This window comes from Hippocampus guttulatus, chromosome 11, assembly GCF_054856545.1.
Source record: "Hippocampus guttulatus isolate MCC_2025c chromosome 11, RoL_Hgut_1.0, whole genome shotgun sequence".
NCBI classification, from domain to species: Eukaryota; Metazoa; Chordata; class Actinopteri; order Syngnathiformes; family Syngnathidae; genus Hippocampus; species Hippocampus guttulatus.
Genome location: NC_141271.1, coordinates 13984759 through 14004909, shown reverse-complemented (window position 1 = coordinate 14004909; position 20151 = coordinate 13984759). Strand labels below are relative to the sequence as shown.

General features: G+C 43.5%; 3 protein-coding genes across 3 annotated transcripts; 1 reads left to right on the top strand and 2 right to left on the bottom strand.

The window, feature by feature from the left end:
- Positions 1-422: 422 nt before the first annotated feature.
- On the bottom strand, positions 423-5469 carry ing1 (inhibitor of growth family, member 1). The gene is made up of 4 exons (XM_086123654.1): positions 5324-5469; positions 2013-2180; positions 1636-1784; positions 423-1436 (listed from the first exon to the last, which is right to left on the bottom strand). Exons 2-4 carry the CDS (start codon positions 2146-2148, stop codon positions 798-800), a joined length of 924 nt encoding a protein of 307 aa, XP_085979780.1. The 5' UTR covers positions 2149-2180; positions 5324-5469; the 3' UTR covers positions 423-797.
- A 167-nt stretch (positions 5470-5636) lies between these two features.
- Positions 5637-12522, bottom strand: naxd (NAD(P)HX dehydratase). Its single transcript, XM_086124064.1, has 11 exons — positions 11501-12522; positions 9717-10124; positions 9158-9308; positions 9024-9069; positions 8859-8947; positions 7952-8060; positions 7312-7362; positions 7119-7223; positions 6919-7039; positions 6698-6821; positions 5637-6069 (listed from the first exon to the last, which is right to left on the bottom strand). The coding sequence occupies exons 1-11, from the start codon at positions 12015-12017 to the stop codon at positions 5919-5921; spliced, it is 1872 nt and encodes a 623-aa protein (XP_085980190.1). The 5' UTR covers positions 12018-12522; the 3' UTR covers positions 5637-5918.
- A 1872-nt stretch (positions 12523-14394) lies between these two features.
- On the top strand, positions 14395-20135 carry rab20 (RAB20, member RAS oncogene family). The gene is made up of 3 exons (XM_086124065.1): positions 14395-14540; positions 14947-15173; positions 19112-20135. Exons 1-3 carry the CDS (start codon positions 14395-14397, stop codon positions 19699-19701), a joined length of 963 nt encoding a protein of 320 aa, XP_085980191.1. The 3' UTR covers positions 19702-20135.
- Positions 20136-20151: the final 16 nt, after the last annotated feature.

The window sequence follows — 20151 nt, the reverse complement described above, 5'->3', positions numbered from 1 at the left end:
GTGATGCATTTGAATCTTTATTCTGTTTGATAGGGGCACTAAGTGACAATGTAGACTGCTGCGCTCGTTTCTCACGCCACAAGCTTGTCACTTGTCAAAGGAACTGTGTTTATATTTTTATTGAATTGAATACAACTTTATTGTCAAATGTGCTGTACGTATGTGTAACATACAGCACAGATGAAATTTCTTCCCTCTCAACATAAATTATTGGCTGAACAGTTTACACATGAAATTAGTGTTAGGTATATTTTATACTTGCGTGACAGCAAACTGCAAAGGGGAGGACAAAGTATAGCAAGATAATTTTTTTTTTTAAATTGGAACAAAATGGAGGTTGACCAGTGTCATGAAACAGTGGGCCAGACTAGAAGGGCCATTGGATACTTAATACCACTAAAAAGCCGATTGAAACAAAACAGTTAAGTTGATCCAAGGGTGGTTTATTTGTTAACTGGACACAGTTGAATGGGAGATGCCGCATGCATGTGGTAACAAGATGGACAAGTGCAGGATATCTGCTTACGAACATGCCCATTGTACAAGGGTGAGGAACCTGTGAGAGCATTGGATCCACCTCGTCACTATCGAAACAAATAACACCTCTAAAGAACCGTTAAAACTGTGACTCCACAAATGCTCAGTTCCCCACCCCTGCTTCAGAACAATGCCCTGACAAGTGTGAGGGCAGTCTTAGAAAAATAACTATTTACACAACTATTCAGTAACAATGGATAAATCCTAGTCGTAATAATAATACTTCAAATGTCGAAGTGTTCTTGGACCGCTGTGGTCAGCTACCTGTTGTATGCCCGCTCCTTCTTAGCTCTTTCCAAGGCTTTGTCCATGGTCTTCTCGTTCTCGCCACGACACTTGGGGCAGTACCACTTGCCCTTGGGCTTGTGATGGAGGCCGACGCAGGAGAAGTGGAACCACTCAATGGGACACTCGTCATTGTCGCAGCCGATCATCTCGCCGTAGGACACCTGCTCGCACAGGCAGTACGTGGGCTCGTCAGGGTCGATGGGCAGGTCCGGTGGCGACACCTCCCGCTCAGACTTCCCCTTGGACCTCTTTTTCTTCTTGGATGACGTTTTTGCTCTCTTCTCACGGGACGCTCCGGCGCCAATGTCCTCTCCGGTGTCCAGGCCGCCGTAGCTCTCCCTGCTCTCGCCATTCTTCTGCCTCCTGGAGCGTTTGCCGCTAGCCTTGTCTCCCCCTGCTGAGCTCGGCGTGACCTCTTCGCGTTTCTTGTCGTGGTGGCTCGTTTTGCTCGGGGTGGCGGAGGACGAAGACGAGGATGACGTGATCATGGACGCCGCCACGGTTGTCAAGGATGTTGGCGTGGCAATCTGGCTCTCTGGAGCTTCTTGGGAGGAGTGAAGGAGTTGGGAATGCCAGTCTAACTGCCGGGTTCGATTCTCCACCAACTCCACCTGGAACAATGTATATTTACTCCTCATCCCAAAAAGATATTTCGAGTTCAGATACTCTTCGAACATGTTAATTGCATGTAAGGCTGGGCAATATGGCCTTAAAATACAATGTCTCATATTTAAATGAAAATTTAATTTCCAATTAATCCGATCAATCACCAAGCTCGAATTGGTGGTCCATTTATTGTAACATACTAACCATTTGTCCAGCAATCTGAATCTTCTCATCTCCGAGCTCCTGAATGCGGATCAGCGCCCTCTGGATAGACAACTGCAGTTTGCGTCTTTGGGGAGTGTCCGATTCTTTGCGATACCGTTCGTAGGCATCCTCGAGTTCCTTCAGAACATCTAATAAAAAGTGGATGACATCATTCTTGAATACAAGTCTATATAGTGGCTGATTGTCCATGGCAGAAGTTTTTAAATATCTCGATAGATCACATTCAAGTGAGACATTCTAAATCTGTCTGTACTGTGTTAAATTTAATGTGTTAAGAGTGGGTTAATGTACAGGTATACTGTATATGTAGGACCCAAAAAAGATGATTTGAATTGGTGAACAAAGTGCATTTTTACCTTGATATCTGGCATCAATTTCCTTCATGAGGGACACACTTCTCTGCAAATCAAAGGGCAGTGATTCCACCAAGTCCAAGTACTCTTCCACATAATTTACAACATGGCCAGGGTCGCCGTTTGTGGCGTTCAGCATTGTGCCTCCACTCTTATCACACAGACCTCCACCTGGAAGAAAACGTGGCGAGAATACTGTAATTTGTGTACAAACAGCCTCTCTAATGTAGTTAGCATTATGAATAATCATCATATTGTAATCTTGTTTGTTCTTGCCTTAACTATGGCGTTCCTGTCATGTTTTCAGATGATTAACAGGACATTTTCTCATTTTACTTCTGTGAAGATGAACCGAATTTGGATACATTTCCACCAGTGGTGTTCCGTCAGGGCCAGCAAGGCCTTCTTTGCTGGCCTAAACATTCTCAGAAAAGTAAATTTAATAAATTTACTTTTCTGAGAATAACAAATTTAATTTGTTATTTTGTTCTCATAAATATGTCAACAAAATTATTATCTGTATTCTTTACGTCATATTATTTCCACTTTGTCGAGTGGAACGCGATAAATAACTGATTTATTATGGTAGAGTTTTTAACCAATCATATTTCAGATAGCTTGTGTTGCCAGGTAAACTAAATTTGCCTTCAGATTAAACAGAGCAGGCCCCTGTGCGCTGTAAATGAACAGTCACAGTCAGCTTGCAATAGCCAATCAGATCACGAGTCTGCGTACCAGGGCCAGCTAGAAGGCCTTACGTCAGCCATGTCCAGCCCCGGGCCTGGAGGGCCGCCGTCCTGCCTGTTTTCTATCTCTCTCGGCTGCAACACACCTGATTCACATGATCAGCTCATCAGCCAGCTCTGAAGCAGCATTAGAACATTCCTGATTATTTGAATCAGGTGTGTTGCTCCTGGGAGAGCTGGAAAACAGGCAGGACAGCGGCTCTTGAGGACCGACTTTGGACACACCTGCCTTACGTCGACACTGGACGTGCGCGTTCGGTGATTGGATTAGCGCCTGCTAGAGGGAGCTGTTGCTGCATTTTGACCCAAAATGGCCGAAGGAGAAGACGTTGATCTGGTTGCTGGACTACTTTCCACACAATTTTCAAGACTGACCTTCCACTGGATTTACCAATTTAAGTTGTTTTACCAAGGCAGCAAGGAAACATCAGAGCACGGCTGGGCACTTACAAGCTACGGTGCGTTTAAAAACGTTTGGGGACACTCGCGTAGATCTGCAGCTCAGTGAACAGGCACTACATTGGTGAGTAAATGAATTTTATTTTACATTTCTTCTTATTTTATTTCGTTAGTATTAATGGTTACGAAATAAAATAACAGATACAAAAATGTATCAAATAAATCAGCTCACCTGCCATTTATAATGGCGCATTGTAGTCAGCTTCGTGCACTAAAATTCGTTCAATCTCAGCTGCTCAACATTTTCAATTATTTGCTGTTGTATAGCCTATTCTCAAAATGCAAATGATCTGTTAATTTTATTTTCAAAGAATAGTTTGTTATTGTGTGGTTGGTGTCTTATATGAAACTGCGACATTGCGCAATTTATTGGACAGACATGTTTATGATCACACAGCGTAATTTGGGTGGCATTTTATTTAGTATTTTTTAAATCTTTTTATTTTTGACAATATCTGTAAATTTGGTTTCCTGCTCTTAATTGTGAATGCATACTTGATGGTTTTAAATGCTCCTGAAATTAAGTGCTGTCTGACGAGCCTATATTGTGTTAATATAGCTCTCATCCGCCCTTACACACCTGCCTCAGGTCTGTGGACCAGACATTATTAGAAGTACCAAGAACTAAACTGAGGCTCTGAGGGGATCGTGCCTTTTCTGTTGCTGGTCCCTCTCTCTTGAATGACCTCCCACTGAACATTCGGCAAGCCTCCTCGCTGCCCATCTTCAAAACTCACTTGTATTTGTTGGCATTTGACTCGGCATGACTTAGATTTGTTCTTGGTTTTACTGTTTGGTGCTTTCTACCGCCTTTATTGCCGATGTGTCTTACTGTTTATTGTGCATGTTGGGTTGCTCCATGTACAGCACTTTGTGTGCAGCGATGGCTGTTTGAAAGTGCTCTATAAATACTGTTGACTTGACTTAATGTATGTGACGTCACTGAAGGTCTAAGGTTGAAATGCACGGCCCGCCACTGATTTCCACTGCAACTGATGAACAATCTGCTGCGTACCAATTTTGGAAAAACAACCTACTCTTTCTAACTAGTTTTGTGTATTTTTCAAAGATCAGTTCAAACAAATTGCTTTAAAACTGCTGGTAACACGGGGAACTCTGCTTTGTAAACGGATGGCAGTGAATGAGTTAATTCCGCAGTAGTACTGCAAGTCACCAAAGCATTATTATTGCCGACATTATTACAGTATTGTAAATACAACTGGAAAGGCGGTGATTTGGAATTATATAAATAAAATGTAATTGAATTTTTCCGAAGGCGACCTGGATTATATTAAACACCATTGGAGGCGGGGCCAAGTGACGCGTTCATTGAATGTACGCCATAGATACAGTAGGTGATGGCAACATGTCAAATAACGTCGCTTTCAACACAATTCCGACTCAAGACGGTTGTAATGACAACAATTGTGTCGTAGGTGGTACTTTGTATGTACGTGTATGCACCCTCAAAGTATTTCCCCTTCGAACCAACGACAAGATAGCGAGGCTAGCGTGATGCGGTTAGCAGGTTAGCCCGTTTTCCCGGCGATTTTACACGAGTTCGGTTTACGTTCACAAAGAATAAAAGCAACATTTCGCTTTAATTACAGACCTGACGCAAGTTAAAATATCATGCTGAAAGTAGAGATTGTGTGCCACAGCGTCGAGTAGTCAGGTTGTGTTGTAATTAGGGTATGCAGCTCGCCCCTTCGGCATGTTGACTTAACATCAACACCGTCAAATGTTAATATGTTAATTTGACGAGTCAACGTTGTCCCTGGCAACCGATTTGAAGTATTCCAACTCTGGATAGTGTACATTTTAACCATGTTTAACTTGTAGCGTTTGCTTACCCAAGTTTCGTATGCACTGTCTTTAAAAAGTCAGTCAAACGTTGAACGGAACAAGAAAAAAAAAATACTTTGGGGCGCTAAACGCAACGATCGTCAATCCTACGGAGATTTGATTACAAACTTTCACACTTTGAATCTTATAAACTTGAACGTTCCTGTTTTTTTTCTCGTTTCTCCGTAGCTAACGTGACGCTCTATCACTGCAAAACAAACATCACCGTTCTATTTCGATCCCGCAAATTAAAGGCATGCCTACCTGTGCGTGTACATATATTGGTACTTTTGCAGTCAGTTCTCCGCTCTTAGCGTCAAATAAAAAAAAAAGACCTTGATGAACGTTAACGACATGAGTCGTGCAGTAAGTGAGTCGGCAACCGGAGCAACTAATGCTAACCATTAGCTCGTGGCGGAGGGCGGATTTGCGCATGTGCGTAGCGTCAAAAGCCGCCATCCACTCAAGATTCAACTGATCCGTTTGTTTACGTACTAAGTCAATGCTGCCACCTGACGGCGAATATGAGCCGTTTTCTTTTTACAGTGCAGTATTTGAACAATAATTGTCATATGAATTGACTCACACAAGGTCGTATTTTTATTTTTATCATAAAAAAACATCAATTACAACTACGTTCATATTTTTCTCTATAAACGTGATCTGGGAAGAACAAAGTGTTTGAGGGATACTCATGTTTACATACACAAAGAGGTATAGTCCACAAATCTTGAGCCTTTGAGTACCTTTATTTTTCACTAACCCCCACCCGTTCATGATAAGGACTGAAAGTAATAGTTGGGAGCACAGATTGTAAAATCAACCAAGCGGCTTTTTTTTGGGTCTACAATGTTGGTTTTCATCTTTCAAATAGATTTTTGAAGACTGTGCCAATTTCGTGGATCATGTCGGAGGTGGTGGTGGACCTGCCATGTTGCTGGAAGGCTTGTTTGTTGCACTGTCTGGTGAGTGAAGAGGCCCCCATCGCTGCCACCATCGATGGGTTTACACTGCAAGACAACAATGATTGACTTGGCAATACTGTTTTGCATGTTACTTCAAAAATGAAAAAAAAAAAAGGTTAATACTGCTCTATTGATGTAATGTATGATATGGTTTCAATATATTTGTAGTTTGTACAATGAGATAGTTTTGATTTACCCTCTTGGCCTCACTGAGGGGTGCTTAGAGAACGAAAACATACCCAAGACGGTAATGTGAAGGAGACTGGCCCTCAAAATCGTAACACTAGATCTTCACGTGCACACGCGCGCGCACACACACACACACACCTCCAAGTACTGCGGCTTCCTCATGCCTCACATTGCCCAAAAAAATCCATCAGGGTTCTAAATTGCCATGAGTGTAAATGGTTGTATGTGTGCTCTGCAATTTTCAGGTGACCAATCCGAGTGTACCCTGCCTCTCACCCAGTGTGAGCTGGGACATACTGCAGCTCACTCACGACACTGCATTATTAAAATTAAAAGGGCATCATTTTTAACAAGCTCTTTTATGAGAGAGACTAATGTTTTGGCTGAGCGTATGATTGCCCACCATATCAAGCTGACTCGAGACTTATCCATATTTAATACATATTACCAGCAACATGTCCTATCAGGTTTATGGAGCACCCACCCTGTGATCAGTCCTGCTTGAGAAGCAGTGTGGGCCCAGTGGGCCAGTACACCAGCAGATCCAGACAGAAGATCACCTTGTCCTCCACATCGCCTCCCACTGCCCTCTGTACTGCATGCGACCACTGTAAATAAATAAATAAATTAATAAGCAAATAAAGGTGACGCGTCACAATATCAGTCACTGACAAACACTCATCCACCAGTAGGCTAAATACAAACCTGTGCTACCATCTGCAATTAGATCCTTCTCTCCTTTGAGCAGCACTGTGATGTTTCCCATCGTTTCGCTGAGCTGCAGGACGCCACTACGGTGATCCACGCTGTCCACAGCCTTGTGTTGCTGAGACGACAACATGCAGACGAGATGAAAAAAAACTTTTGAGCGCAGACTGGAATGTGTCACTTGCCAAGAGACCCACCAGTGTCTCGTACAGCCGCGTGAACTCCATGAAATTGGGTGTGATGATGCCCTTTTGGTAGCCCTGAATAACAGACGGCTGCTTTGTGACCAGCCATAATCCATCCTTTAGAAGGCAAACAGAGAAAAACACCGCAGTGAGTCACGATGACTTTATAAAACACAAGGCAAAGTTGATCTGGACAAATACTCACTGCATCGATGACGATTGGAATATCTCTTGCTTTGGACTTTTCGATCACCTCCTTCAAGGGAGAAATACGTTACTTGTGGAAACATTCTGGTTCAAGATCCACTTGAGGCACAATCTGCTTGTCGTCATAGATCTTATCTCGAAACATATTTGAAATGCCCCCCATTAGCAGATAATAGCGGATGATGGCGCTGCAAGAATCCTTTCAGGAGTGCTTGAAGGCTGGGAAAGTGTGTGAGCCTCCAGGTGCGCTACTTCCAAGGGAAAACTTGTACAGTGGAACCTTGAGTTATGAACGACTCTTTTTACACACTTTTCAAGTTCCGCACAAGATGTTTGTAGAAATTATGCCTCTAGTTAAGATACACGTTTCCGTTTATGCTTCAGTTGCTTCAGCAGATGTGGTATACATTTTTTATCCACAATAGGAAGAGACTGAATTCTGATCTGAAGATATCCACTTTTAATGCTTTTTTTTTTTTTTTTTACTGTATACAATGCCATCATCGTTGTGTTACTTTGCATTGCGAATAAATCCAATCTATGTAACAGAATCCCCAGCATGGAAAGAATCAACTGTTTTATCTTAATGCCCTTAATTCTATGTTGTAGTTAAGTGCATGCAAATACACTGTACGTGCCTTGGCTGTTTTTAATAAGAAGTCCTCTCTCCCTAGACCAGGTCCCACCACAAGGCTGTGCAGTCTCGGGAGCCATTTTTCGATCTCCTCCACCGCATTTGGGCTGTCACTTTCAAAGGTACGCACACACAGACAATTGGTACAAATGTTACATAATGAAGTAAAACCTCAAGTTGAATGCCTCAGAATATGTCAAAAATATGCCTTAAGGTAAGGTTAAAAAATAAAATATCCAGAGGTCATTAATTGTGGTGCATGACATGAAGCAGGACTTCATCTCGTTGAGCATCTAAAAGATGCAACCAATGAGTATGTTTTGCTTTTGCTTTTTTTTTGGGGGCAGGGGGTGGGTAATACCACCGCATATAGGTACCAATAATGGCAGAGAAAAAACGTGATAACTACTAGAGGTTTACATCTCTCCAATAAAAGACGATCCGATACGCATCACACGTAGGGTAACCGTATAATTTCAGAACAGCACATTTTCAAATGGAAAAATTCGGCTTGGCGAGACACAGCGGGATTTAAATATTACTTGACATTTGCCTGTACCAGTTTCTTCAGAGTTTTCAGGCAGTTTGAGCCTGTTACAAACAAAGTTATCATAGTTAACAAAAACTACCAAAATAACTAAAACAAAAATAAATAAATAAACATTTGTGTGAACAAAATTAAATAATGAGAGGGCTTTTCAAAAACAACTGAAACTACATTTTATTTTTGTAAGACTAACTATAGTTAGTCTTACAAATAGTGATCAGTGATCAATTACTGCATAGATAAAGAGATGACACTGGATCATTATAGTTTTTAACTGTGACCAAAGTGAGGCGGAAACTGAATACAGGAGTTTTTTTTCCTGCCATCTGCTCTCATGATCATTTTACACAAATGGTCTACTCACAGGACAGGATGAACTATGAGCTCAGGGCTGTAGGATTTGATTACAGCGGCAGCGTCTTTGGTGCAGAACACGTGAGACAAGTCAGCACCCTGCAGACGAGACAAAGACGGTGCGCCAAGGCTGCATTCAAAGAAAGAATAGAGAGCGAGAGGTATTTTATCTTACCACTTTCAGTGCCGAGATGGCGGCAAAGTAGGGTGCTCCAGTGTAGCTTGAGGGGGGAAGATGGAAGCATTAGTAGGTGAAATCAAATATGATCAATACGGGAATGAAATTGGAAGCTGGTGTGTGCGACATACTCTTGGCATCCGCCAATGATTCCGATTCGGCCGTCTTGTCCCTTGTGCTTGTGGCCGGACAACGGAGGGACTATCTTCTTCACGAGAGACAGGATGTGCTCCTCCATGCCCCCGTCAGACATCGGGGCCAGGCTGTAGCGGCGCTCAAACACTGCAGTCATAAAACAAGGTTTAAACACTGTTTGGATTGAAATAAATGCAATCTGAAATCATATGAACAAAATACACCAACAGTAATAAAAAGAACAGCTCATTTGTCCCCCCCTTTAAAAAAAAAAATTTGCAATGTCAGATCTTAATAGCTGAAAGGAGAATTTTCTCTTCGTATTTTCCGCAAACTAAAATAAAAACATTTGAATAACTACCTCTTATAAACAAGTACTTTTTCATCAAATAAACCAACAAACAAACCCTGCTTGAGGCAACCATCAGATTCAAGACTCATTCAGAAACAAATCTCAAAGCATCATTGACCGAGAGCTCCGGCACAACCTGTGCTCTGCACAGGTGACAGCCACGCTAATACCAAATGGCCGAGTGTTTGGCTTCAACAGCTGACCTTGCTTGGCCAAACTGTCTCTTGGGGGCGAGGGCTGGCGGGGTGTGCACGACAGCAAGGCTTGGGAAAACACAGTGGCGTGGGTGGGCACGCTGGTTTTCAAGTGAGGAGGGGGCGCCGCTCCCGAGCCCGGCCTGGCGGAGGAGATGTTGGAGAACATCTGACCGAGCATTTGGAGCATGTGCAGCTCCCTGGAGTGCTCCGCCTCCCGCCGGTTGTCCTCGGCTTGCAAGCGGCGCTCCTCCATGCGGTAGAAGTTGTCTTCGGCCTGCGAGCTCTGCTTCAGGAACTGCTCCATTAGCCTCTCCATGGGGAAGTTAGCGCGCCGCCGCCGCCGCTGCTGCTTGGGTGTGGAGGCGGAGCAGTTTGCTGCCAGTTGGCTGCTGTTGGGAGGTCTTTCTGATGTACCTGAAGGGGCCACAAGACAATTTGATTTCATTATACATGTAGCAGTCCCAGATTTTTGACGGCGAAGGTGCTAGTCAAGAGTGATCATCCACTACCACACAGCTCTTGGCGCTAGCCTCAGGTTGCCTGGCTAGCAGGTTTCGTCAAATAAAAAAGCAACAACAAAAATAAAGGACAACGTGGATGCACTTTTTTTTTTCTTCATAATGCATTTTTGAGGCGTCTGGCTGAGACTTCTTCAGCAGACACTTAAAAACAAATGACTCAGACTTGGGTGCAAAAAAATAATAATCGGGGCATAAAAAAAAACACTGTTATATAATATTGTTGTTGCTGTTATTATAACAACACAACCATATCTCTGATGTGAGACGGTGTTCCAATTACGTCAACCTAAACTGCGTAAATGTTTGTTTTTCTATTTGTGCCCTATGATTAGCTGATAACCAGTCCAGGCTGTACCCAGCTTCTGTCAAACGTCAGCTGAGATAAACTCCAGCCGCAACAGAAATTGGATGTTTGGATGCATTTATATCCAACACGGAGTATTTTTGTGATGTAGTGTCACTTGACATAATTTCTAGAGGAATTTCTGTAGTGCAGGAGACCTCGATTCAGGACAGGTTCCATTCCAGTAGTCTATCACTAATCTACAATAATGATTGATTTATCCTACCTCTAGCCGAATTTCGGCTGAGACAGGCTCCAGCTCACCTGTGACCCTAATGAGGACAGGTGCTATGGAAAACAAATGGAAGGGTGATTAATTAAGTATTGCAAATAATCAATGATAAATAATCTAATCCCCAAATGAGCCAAATTCACCCAATGAGGCACATTTTTTATATTGGATTAAAAAAAAAATCACGGCATACCACCAAACAAAAATGTCACAAAAGGAGCATGTGCAGGTGAATTTTGTACCTTGTGCCGTCTTGCGGAAGAGCATTTAATTGTTGTCATTAAATGTCACTGATATAGAAAGGTGAAGCTACATTGATAGTAATTAAAATACTTTCTGACCAGTTACATGAATTTGTATAATTTCCTGTGGGGCACCTGGAGATCTCTCAGGGCACACCGTTTGGGAATCGCTGGTTTAATCCGAGTCACTAGTCTGTACAGTTAATAGAGGTTTTACAATGTAGACTCTGCAACAGATTAATTCTGTCAATGATTTTGTTTTTAAATCCAAAACAATCCGGAACGGATTGCGTTAAACCAGATCAACCGAGTTCATCTGTTCTGCATCTCATCATGTCCTATGTATGGTATTCTACCCATACTACCATGAATATGTAAGTCTGGAGTATTTTTGACCCAACACCACAATAAGCATGAACTTTGACACATAACAATGATGGATGTGCACTTACTGTTATTACCCACTGTGACTTTAACCGGAATGGGGATGGGAATACTGGGGTACTCCAGCTTGACTTCAGTCTCAGCAGGGAAGGGACAGTCTCCAGTACTTTCGGAGTAGACGTCTTGAGCATCCTCCGCATCCTCATCCAAGCCGTCCACGGCCTCCTCCCCTCCCGGCCCGCCATCTATGAACTCTTGGGGGTCAAGGGCGGGCCGGTTACTCAGGATCCTCTCCATGGTGTCGTAGAACTTGGCGATCTTGTGATATTGCCTGTTGTTGCGCAGATTGCCCTCCTTGGCGAGCAAGTATTGTCTTTTGAGGCTTTTAATCCGCACCCTGCACTGCTCCGGCGTGCGCTCAAAGCCCATCGCCGCCAGCCGCCGGGACACGTCGCGGTAGACGAAGCTGTTGCGGAAGTTGCCGTCCAGCGCCTCCTGGACGTCCTGCTCCCCCCAAATGTTCAACAACGTCCTGGTCTCCGCGTCCGACCACAGAAAGCCCCGCGTTGGGGTGTTGAGTAGCATAATCGAGCCTCGGATACTTGGGATGGATGTAGCTGGCCTGGTTCTCTACCTGCGCGTCGTCTCCAAAAACCTCAGGCGGGGTCGCTATCCGACCGTTCAAGTGTCTTAAAATGGTGAAAGCGTGTGTATTGTGCAACTGGGGGAGCATTTGCACGTCGAATCGCGGTGTTCTAGCTAAACCTTGCCATGTTTATCCCTTTACGTCGTTCGCAAAAATGCCTAAGCTGGGAAGTTTCGCCAAAACTGAACAAGGACCAGCTTTCTGAACCAATCCACGTCGTTAGCTTCATTTTGGTGAATTTGAGAAACTGACCTCTGATCGGTCCTCTGAGGGAGACACTGCGCGGCCACCCCGCGCCTACGTGATGTCTGCCGGGTCCTAAAGACCACCAAATCAATTTCCAAGCGAAACACCATGGCTGTGAGCTGTCAATACCTCGACCGGACAGTGAATATAACAAAAATAACGCTATAACACGGAGATGAAAATATATTAAACACGTGGTCCCACTTTACCTTCCATGTTCAAACAGAATAATGTGGCGAGAATCGCCACCGTGATGGTGACAAACAAGAAGGCGAGCGTCTGAACGGGCTGCGGCATGTTGTTGTCATTCATTGTTTACTGACATGCTCGCCGCCGAAACGAAGCTTTTCCCCGAAAGGAAGATCCTTTGTGGTGGATGCACTTCTTACCTAAACTCCAATTGCGTATCAACGCTGTCAACTGTGTACATTTCCGTCTGGTCATGAGGCTTTACTTAGCCACAGGAATACAGGAAGAAATAGTTCACGATGCCTTTAATGACTACTCGGAAATTCCTAAAACCACTAAAAACTCCTCATATCTCTACGACGATTGTAGGACATAAAGCTCAAGTCCTAACGGTAACTGTTTCTTTTATCTGGATTGCCTGACGTATTCATTTAGACTTGATAGTGGGACATATTTGAGAATAATTGATATATCAATATGGAGATGTTGTGATGACTCTGCGTAATCATCAGCGATGTCAGTAAAACTCGCGAGGCTTCATTTTAGTGAGCATTTAGGAATCACCTTCAAAAGTGTATTTGGGTGTTTCTGTCTTTTATTTTTGTGACGACAACAAAAGTGTATCAGCGATGCCAAAGATTACATTTCTTTATGCTGAAGTGCTGTAGATGAGAATTGTATTAATTATTCCAATGCGAAAGCTATTACTTTAGAATTACATTTGAATGATAATGTATGTATCCAATTCATGTCCATTTTAATTACTTCATGGCATGTCTATGGATCCATCCTTTGTTCTATCTTTCCATCCATCCATCCATTCATTTTCTATACGTGACTTTTTAGGATCACGTATGAGAAGGAGCCTATCCGGACGGACATGTTTAATGGTACAAAATTAAGTCAAAGCAGGTGCTAAATATAGGACAGTAATTCTCAAATCATTGTGCTGCAGCACTTTTGTGTGTAGTTTTAAAATGTTTCTTTATGTACTACAAATAGTATTGTGACATGAACATTGCAAATTGTCATCACTTTTAAAGGCGAAGTGAAGGAAAATAAATCTTTAAATACCGACAATATGTTATATGCACCCCAACCCAACACAGCATTCTACGGAGCCCCTAAGGGGACATGGAAGAAAAAAAACTTTGCGTTTCCTCGCAAACCTTTGCATTCCCTCGCAACGTGTTGCGTTCCCTTATAAAAGTTTGCATTCCCTCACATAGATTGCATTCCCTCGCAAAGATTGCAAGATAAACAGTATATTTTTTTCCTTCCTGTCCCCTTAGGGGCTCCGTAGCATTCAGATTAATACAGTATAGCTTTTGTGGAACATGAATTAAGCAGCAAAATACTTGTTTTTCTCCATCTCAGGTGCGGCGTTTTTGTCCTGGATTGCCACTTGCTTTCGACTGAAAATGACATCACAGTGCGATGTCATTCTCAGTTAACAGCAAGTGGCAAAATAGCCGCTCCCTGAGGTAGCTAAAGACAAGTGGGTTTTGCTGCTCAATTCATATTCCACAAGCGCAGTGTTAATAAGAGTACCGTGTTTAGACTTGTGGGGCCGCATTGAACATATTATTGTAAAATTAAAAAAAATATATATACACTGTATATATATATATATATATATATATATATATATATAGATGGTAATGGCGAACCAACCAGACATCATGATCATAGATAAAGGGCAGAGGAAAGCCGTTGTAGTGGATGTAGCGGTCCCAAGTGATGGAAACATCAGAAAGAAGGAACACGAGAAACTCGAGAAATACCAAGGGCTAAGAGAGGAGCTGGAGAGAGCCTGGAAGGTAAAGGTTACAGTCGTGCCTGTGGTGGTCGGAGCACTCGGGGCAGTGACCCCCAAACTTGATGAGTGGTTGCAACAGATCCCGGGAACAACATCGGACATCTCAGTCCAGAAAAGCGCAGTGCTGGGAACAGCAAGGATACTGCGCAGAACCCTCAAGCTTCCTGGCCTCTGGTAGAGGACCCGAGCTGAATGGAGGACGGACGGGGTGAGACGAGAATTTTTTTGAATATATATGGATATATCCAGGAATTATATTTAACTTGACTTACCCTTTAATAACTTTGAGCTACTGTAAATATTTCATGACGTAGAATAGAAAGCGCCCTTGGATACTATTGCTGGATCCTCGTAAAGAGGGAAGAGCGCCTTGAGAGGGCGGGGCCACGTTTGAACCTGCGAGGCGTGATTGAAGACCAAGTTCCCCAATTTCACTTCCTGTTTCACCTCACTTGTGGTTGGAACCACTTAAAAGTGCGAGCATAGATTTTAGGATGAGCCGCCTATAACAATCACCACTTTCGAATTTGCCATGTCAAAATGGCGTTTGTTTACCCTACGCTCTTGACTTCTACGAGTTAGATCGCCCGTAGTGATTATTTTACGTAACGTAGCGTAACTCCGGCTGGGCGAAGCGGCGGCGAACGCAACATGCCCGAGTCTTCGAAGATGAGGAAGCCCGACGTGAAAGTGGTGCTTCTGGGGGACATGAACGTGGGCAAGACGTCTCTTCTTCACATGTACACGGAGAGAAAGTTCAAAGACACCATCAGCACCGTCGGAGGGGCGTTCTTCCTCAAACAATGGGGGCCCTACAACGTCTCCATATGGGACACCGCTGGTAATACCTCCTCTCAAATGTATTTGTTTTTTATGAGCGTTAATGCCCGTGTGTTTACGCGCTGGGGACTGTCAAAAACGTTAAATGTACGCGTATGCAAGCTTAACTTCACGTGAGGTCAGAAAACTGCTGCACTCGTCACGAAAATTCACTTACGGCCACTTCAGCCTCTGAAAAAAAATCAAAACAATCATCACAGTATTTTTACTTTATTGGCATTTTTCCTACCAGAGACATTCATAACAGAAAAAGGTATACGTCGTTAGAAATGACGCCCAGTCCCCACCAAAATTAATGTTCACATCACATGCGACCACACAACTCTTTGAAAATATAGAATGGAATTTTATGGACATCAAGCGTTTTCCTCATTAAGCGACATCAAGGTAGAGTGCATGTGCACCGAGAGGAAGACTTAATTAATGTCCATTAAAACCCAAATATTAGTGCGCTCCTTTTAATAATTTCAGAGATTGATGTGAGTACGTGAGGAGATTTTGGTAAAGATTCATCGCAGTTTTATGACATCAAGTGACGTTAAGCTTTTTTTTAAACGGAACGTGCACAAAAATCAGAAATATTGGTGCGACTGTTTTGATATTTACAGACATTGATTTGGGCTTTGGGAGATGTGCACATACATTTTGGTGGCGATTGGTTGTAGTTTTGTAACATTAAGTGCTGTTTTCAGCTTTTCCTCTATTAACATCTATGGGCAGAATAAAAAAGGTTCAATGCCTATAGAATCCAAAATACACCAGCGATTGTGTTAATATTTTCTGAGGTTCAAGTGAGCAATGCTTTTTTTTTTTTTTAAATGAAGCTTTTTTAGATGGTATCTTCTCTCTGCACTTGCCCAGTGATGCATGATTCCCACAGTTGAGGCAATCACTGGCATGTGATCAGCAGTTTGGATAGAAGCAAATGGGGACTCGTCTCTCTCATGCGGACTGTTGGCACAATTCTTACCTGTCCAACAAAAAAAACCCCCAAATCCTTGCTCAGAGTTTGGCCTTTACTGCTTGCTTTACTGACTGCCTTGTGTAACGTCATGCCCGAGAGCAGTTTGAACTTTTGTGTTAAGTACATCAGCTCACCCAAAGTATTGGCCTAGCATTCCAAATTGTCCCGGCATTCAATTCCATGTAGCGTATTACAGTAATTATCCAATGACCATCAGGAGGCACCTCCTTCACAAGCGTTGCCTCAAGAAAAATGCCCAAAATTGAGCAATTTGAACGATAGTTGTTGTTACAAACGGTTGCGAAATATTGGAGTCCATGCGGAAGAAAATCCAAGGCCAGCTAACTGGAAGAACAGATTTTTTATCCCGATAATGATGTCATGTCATGACGAAGTGATAATTTCCTATCTTGCTATTATATGCTGTGATGTCACAGACCTTTGGTGCCCCTCGTCGTCCAAAATCTCTGGGGAATTTTCAAGGTGGCCACAAAGAAGTAGAGCCTTTCCCCAGCTACAGTCTGAGGTTGAATGAACACGTTGTGGGTGATAAACTGCTTACTCAAGTCTTGTCTATCGAATTGAGATTCAATTCGAAAAGCTCTGTGACAAATCCCTCCTCAGCAGTCAGAAACAGAAACAGGCATTGTTCACTTTCGCTCATGCTAACAATTGATTATTCAAGTTGACTTTTTGCATTTGTACAGCGCTTGTGTCCCGCCCGGGCTAATCTGAAAGATAATAATGTACCGTCATGATGTTGACCGAACGTGCTCGCTGTGACGTGAGTCATTACGAGGAACCGCTGCGTACACATGACTTACTCAACTATTTCAGTAAGGTGGGATAAGGAATGGTTGGCCTTGGCCAGTCACTTCCTGTCTGCATTTCCATGACCTCTCCCAAGACTTAATCACTCGCTTTAGTGGGTCACTTACGAAATGCAAGATCAGTGCCATTCTGTTCAAGAAACCTTTTATGTGATGTTTTCAAAACAAACAAGTTGCCCACTGCTCTTTTTGGGCATTTTTTTTTCCCTTCTGCCTTTTTCATTTGGACATCTGGTTTTGTTTCAAATGCGTGTTTTTCAGGATCTTGCCCTGTTCCTCTTAATAGTCACATGATGGTGTGATGACAGGAAGACCTTATGCCTCAGCCAGCTATTTCCAGCAGCACAACAACGTCTTTATCAGTTCCTCGCAGCATGTACGAAGAGAAATACTCTCGCGTCTTTAACAGCTGTACCGTATTGCCGAACATCATAGTGATAGAGTGTAATTATTATCCCCGGATCAGGTGATTCCTCACATTACATTGTTGTCTGATCTGACGGTCCACTGAATCATAATCAATAATCTTTGGAGAAAATGGCTGGTGTTGAAAGGTGGCGGGGGCGATTGGGTATAATTGATAAATCATGTGAGGGAAATTATCACAGAAGTGCCGATGACATTGGTCAGCAAATGTTTACTAAATGTTTTAATCAAATTTGGGTCCATATTTTTTTTTCTTTTGCGTTGATTCCGAGTCTGCCCTCGTTTTACTCTTACATATCCGGTATTCATGATAATAACAATAAACAAATAATACCAATCATATTTATGAATTTAGAGGTACGTTCCTTAACAGGTGGATTTTTTTTTATCTGACATCATAGCTATAAATGACACGACATGGGGTATTGCGTAAGATAATGTGGGTCAAACATACAAACAACAAAAAAAGGAAATGGCTCAAAAACCTGATGTGCAAAAATCAGCGTAAAAAACACAGTGAATGACTCACAAAGCCGCCGCTGATTAAAATGTTCTGTTGACCCGTGGTATGAATCCTGTTTTCTTGGTGGCGCCGGCGAAGAAACAGTTTGTGCGGCAGAACGTGGTTACAGAAAGAGAGATTGTTTTTGTTTCAAAACAGCCGACTTTTTCCTACGCTGGACTCTTGAGACCCGTGCAGACACAGTTCAGTTGTGCTTCCTATCGTAGTTCACCAAATACACGAAGAAGGCCATACGAAGCGCTAATGGGGACAGGATAAGTCGACATGGGAGACCGCTGTGAAAACATCAAAGGGGGGTGCCATGTAACTCTTCCACAACAGACGAATGGAGCGGCTGAGCCGTGCCGTTTGACCACTCCTTTCCACATCGAATCATGATTGTGAATGTTAATTTGTCAAGGATTGTGTTTGCGTTCATGTTTTCACAAAAGAGAAAGTGCTTTATTTCCAAAATTTCATGCAAATTAATGTGAAAACTACTTCGGCAAATCCCAGAAGGGAAAAAGAAACGAAAGCAAAACGTGTTCAGAATAATGTCTTTGTCGCTTTCGTTTTCTATCAGCAAAGGGGGAAAAATAGATTAAAATCACAATTTTAGGCCATACTGCTTAGTCTCACTTGTCATTGCAGTTCACAAAGAAAGGTGTGAAAGGGACTACATGTGCATAAAAAAAGGAACAGATTTAGAACTTGGAACTTGTTTCGACTAAATTTGTTAAGTAATAAGTCCATTTAAGGTTGGTCCAGTGGTTAGCGCGTCGACCTCAGAGTGCAGAGGTACTGGGTTCAATTCCAGCTCCCTGTGTGGAGTTTGCCGGTTTCCCCGGGCCTGCGTGGGTTTTCTCCGGGCACTCCGGTTTCCTCCCACATTCCAAAAACATGCATGGCAGGCTGAGTGAACACTCCAAATTGTCCCTAGGTGTGTGTGAGCGTGGATGGTTGTTCGTCTCTGTGTGCCTTGCGATTGGCTGGCATCCGGTTCAGGGTGTTCCCCCGCCTACTGTCCGAAGACAGCTGGGATAGGCTCCAGCGAACCCCCGCGACCTTTCGGTCGGTTCGGAAGATGAATGAATGAGAGTCCATTTGAATCAGCCCCTATTCAAATGTGGGTCAAAATCAGGCTTGAAGTGTATGCACATCCTGTAATTTTATTTTATTTTTTTCCATGGCCTCCAATTTTGAATCTTCCTCCACAGGGCGCGAACAGTTCCATGGCTTGGGCTCCATGTACTGTCGTGGCGCCGCCGCCGTCATCCTGACTTACGACGTCACCAACCGGCAGAGCCTGGCCGAGCTCGAGGAGCGCTTCCTGTCGCTGACGGACACCGCCAACCATGACTGCATTTACGCCGTCGTGGGCAACAAGGCTGACCTGACGGACACCAAAGCCTATCTGTCTCAGGAGACGCCCAACGCAAATCAAACGGAATCGGAGGAGCACCGATCAGACGTGCTGTCCGCTTGCCCCACGCCGCCCGCCTCGCCCGTGTCCATCTCCGGCGTCACATTTCCAAAGCAAGTCACCCGCGAAGACGCGTTGGCGTTCTACGGGCGGATTCTTCGCTACAAGGGCTCGGACGAGAGGACCAGCCTGCCCGCAGAGAAGATGTGCTTCGAGACCAGCGCCAAGACCGGTTACAACGTGGACGCTCTGTTCGAGGCACTCTTCGACCTGGTGCTGCCCTCCATGCTGAGGAAGAGGAACGAGAACCAGCAGTCTGCCACGGTGGACTTGGAAGTGTGCAGGAAGGGCGGCGGCAAGCGGGGCCGATCGACCTGCTGCTAAAGACCGAACGAGCAAGACCCCTCAGGAAGAAATTTAAACAAGCGGTGGCACCAATGAATATGTGAATTGACAAAGAAATCACAAGCCTTTGTCGCCTTGAATACCTTCTTCATACTGTGAAGCAGCATCTCTTTGACATTGTGGAGTCTTTGCTCTGACCAAAAATGGATGTCTGCGGACAATAAACACACTTCAGAATCCCCCAAAATCATTTTCATGAACCTGAACTGCACTAATTCATATGATTAGGTAGCACATTACACTGTCTTTAATAGCACTTTTCATTTGAATGTTTCCACGGATCAGACTAAAATTCTTGTTCCATTCATTAACGCCGATGTATTTTATGATATGTGACTTCTCACTTTCTGTATGGAACGGCACGCAGCCATGTTGAATTTTTTAAATGTCATGATAATAAAGATTTTTATTTAGCTGCGGTTCGGTAAT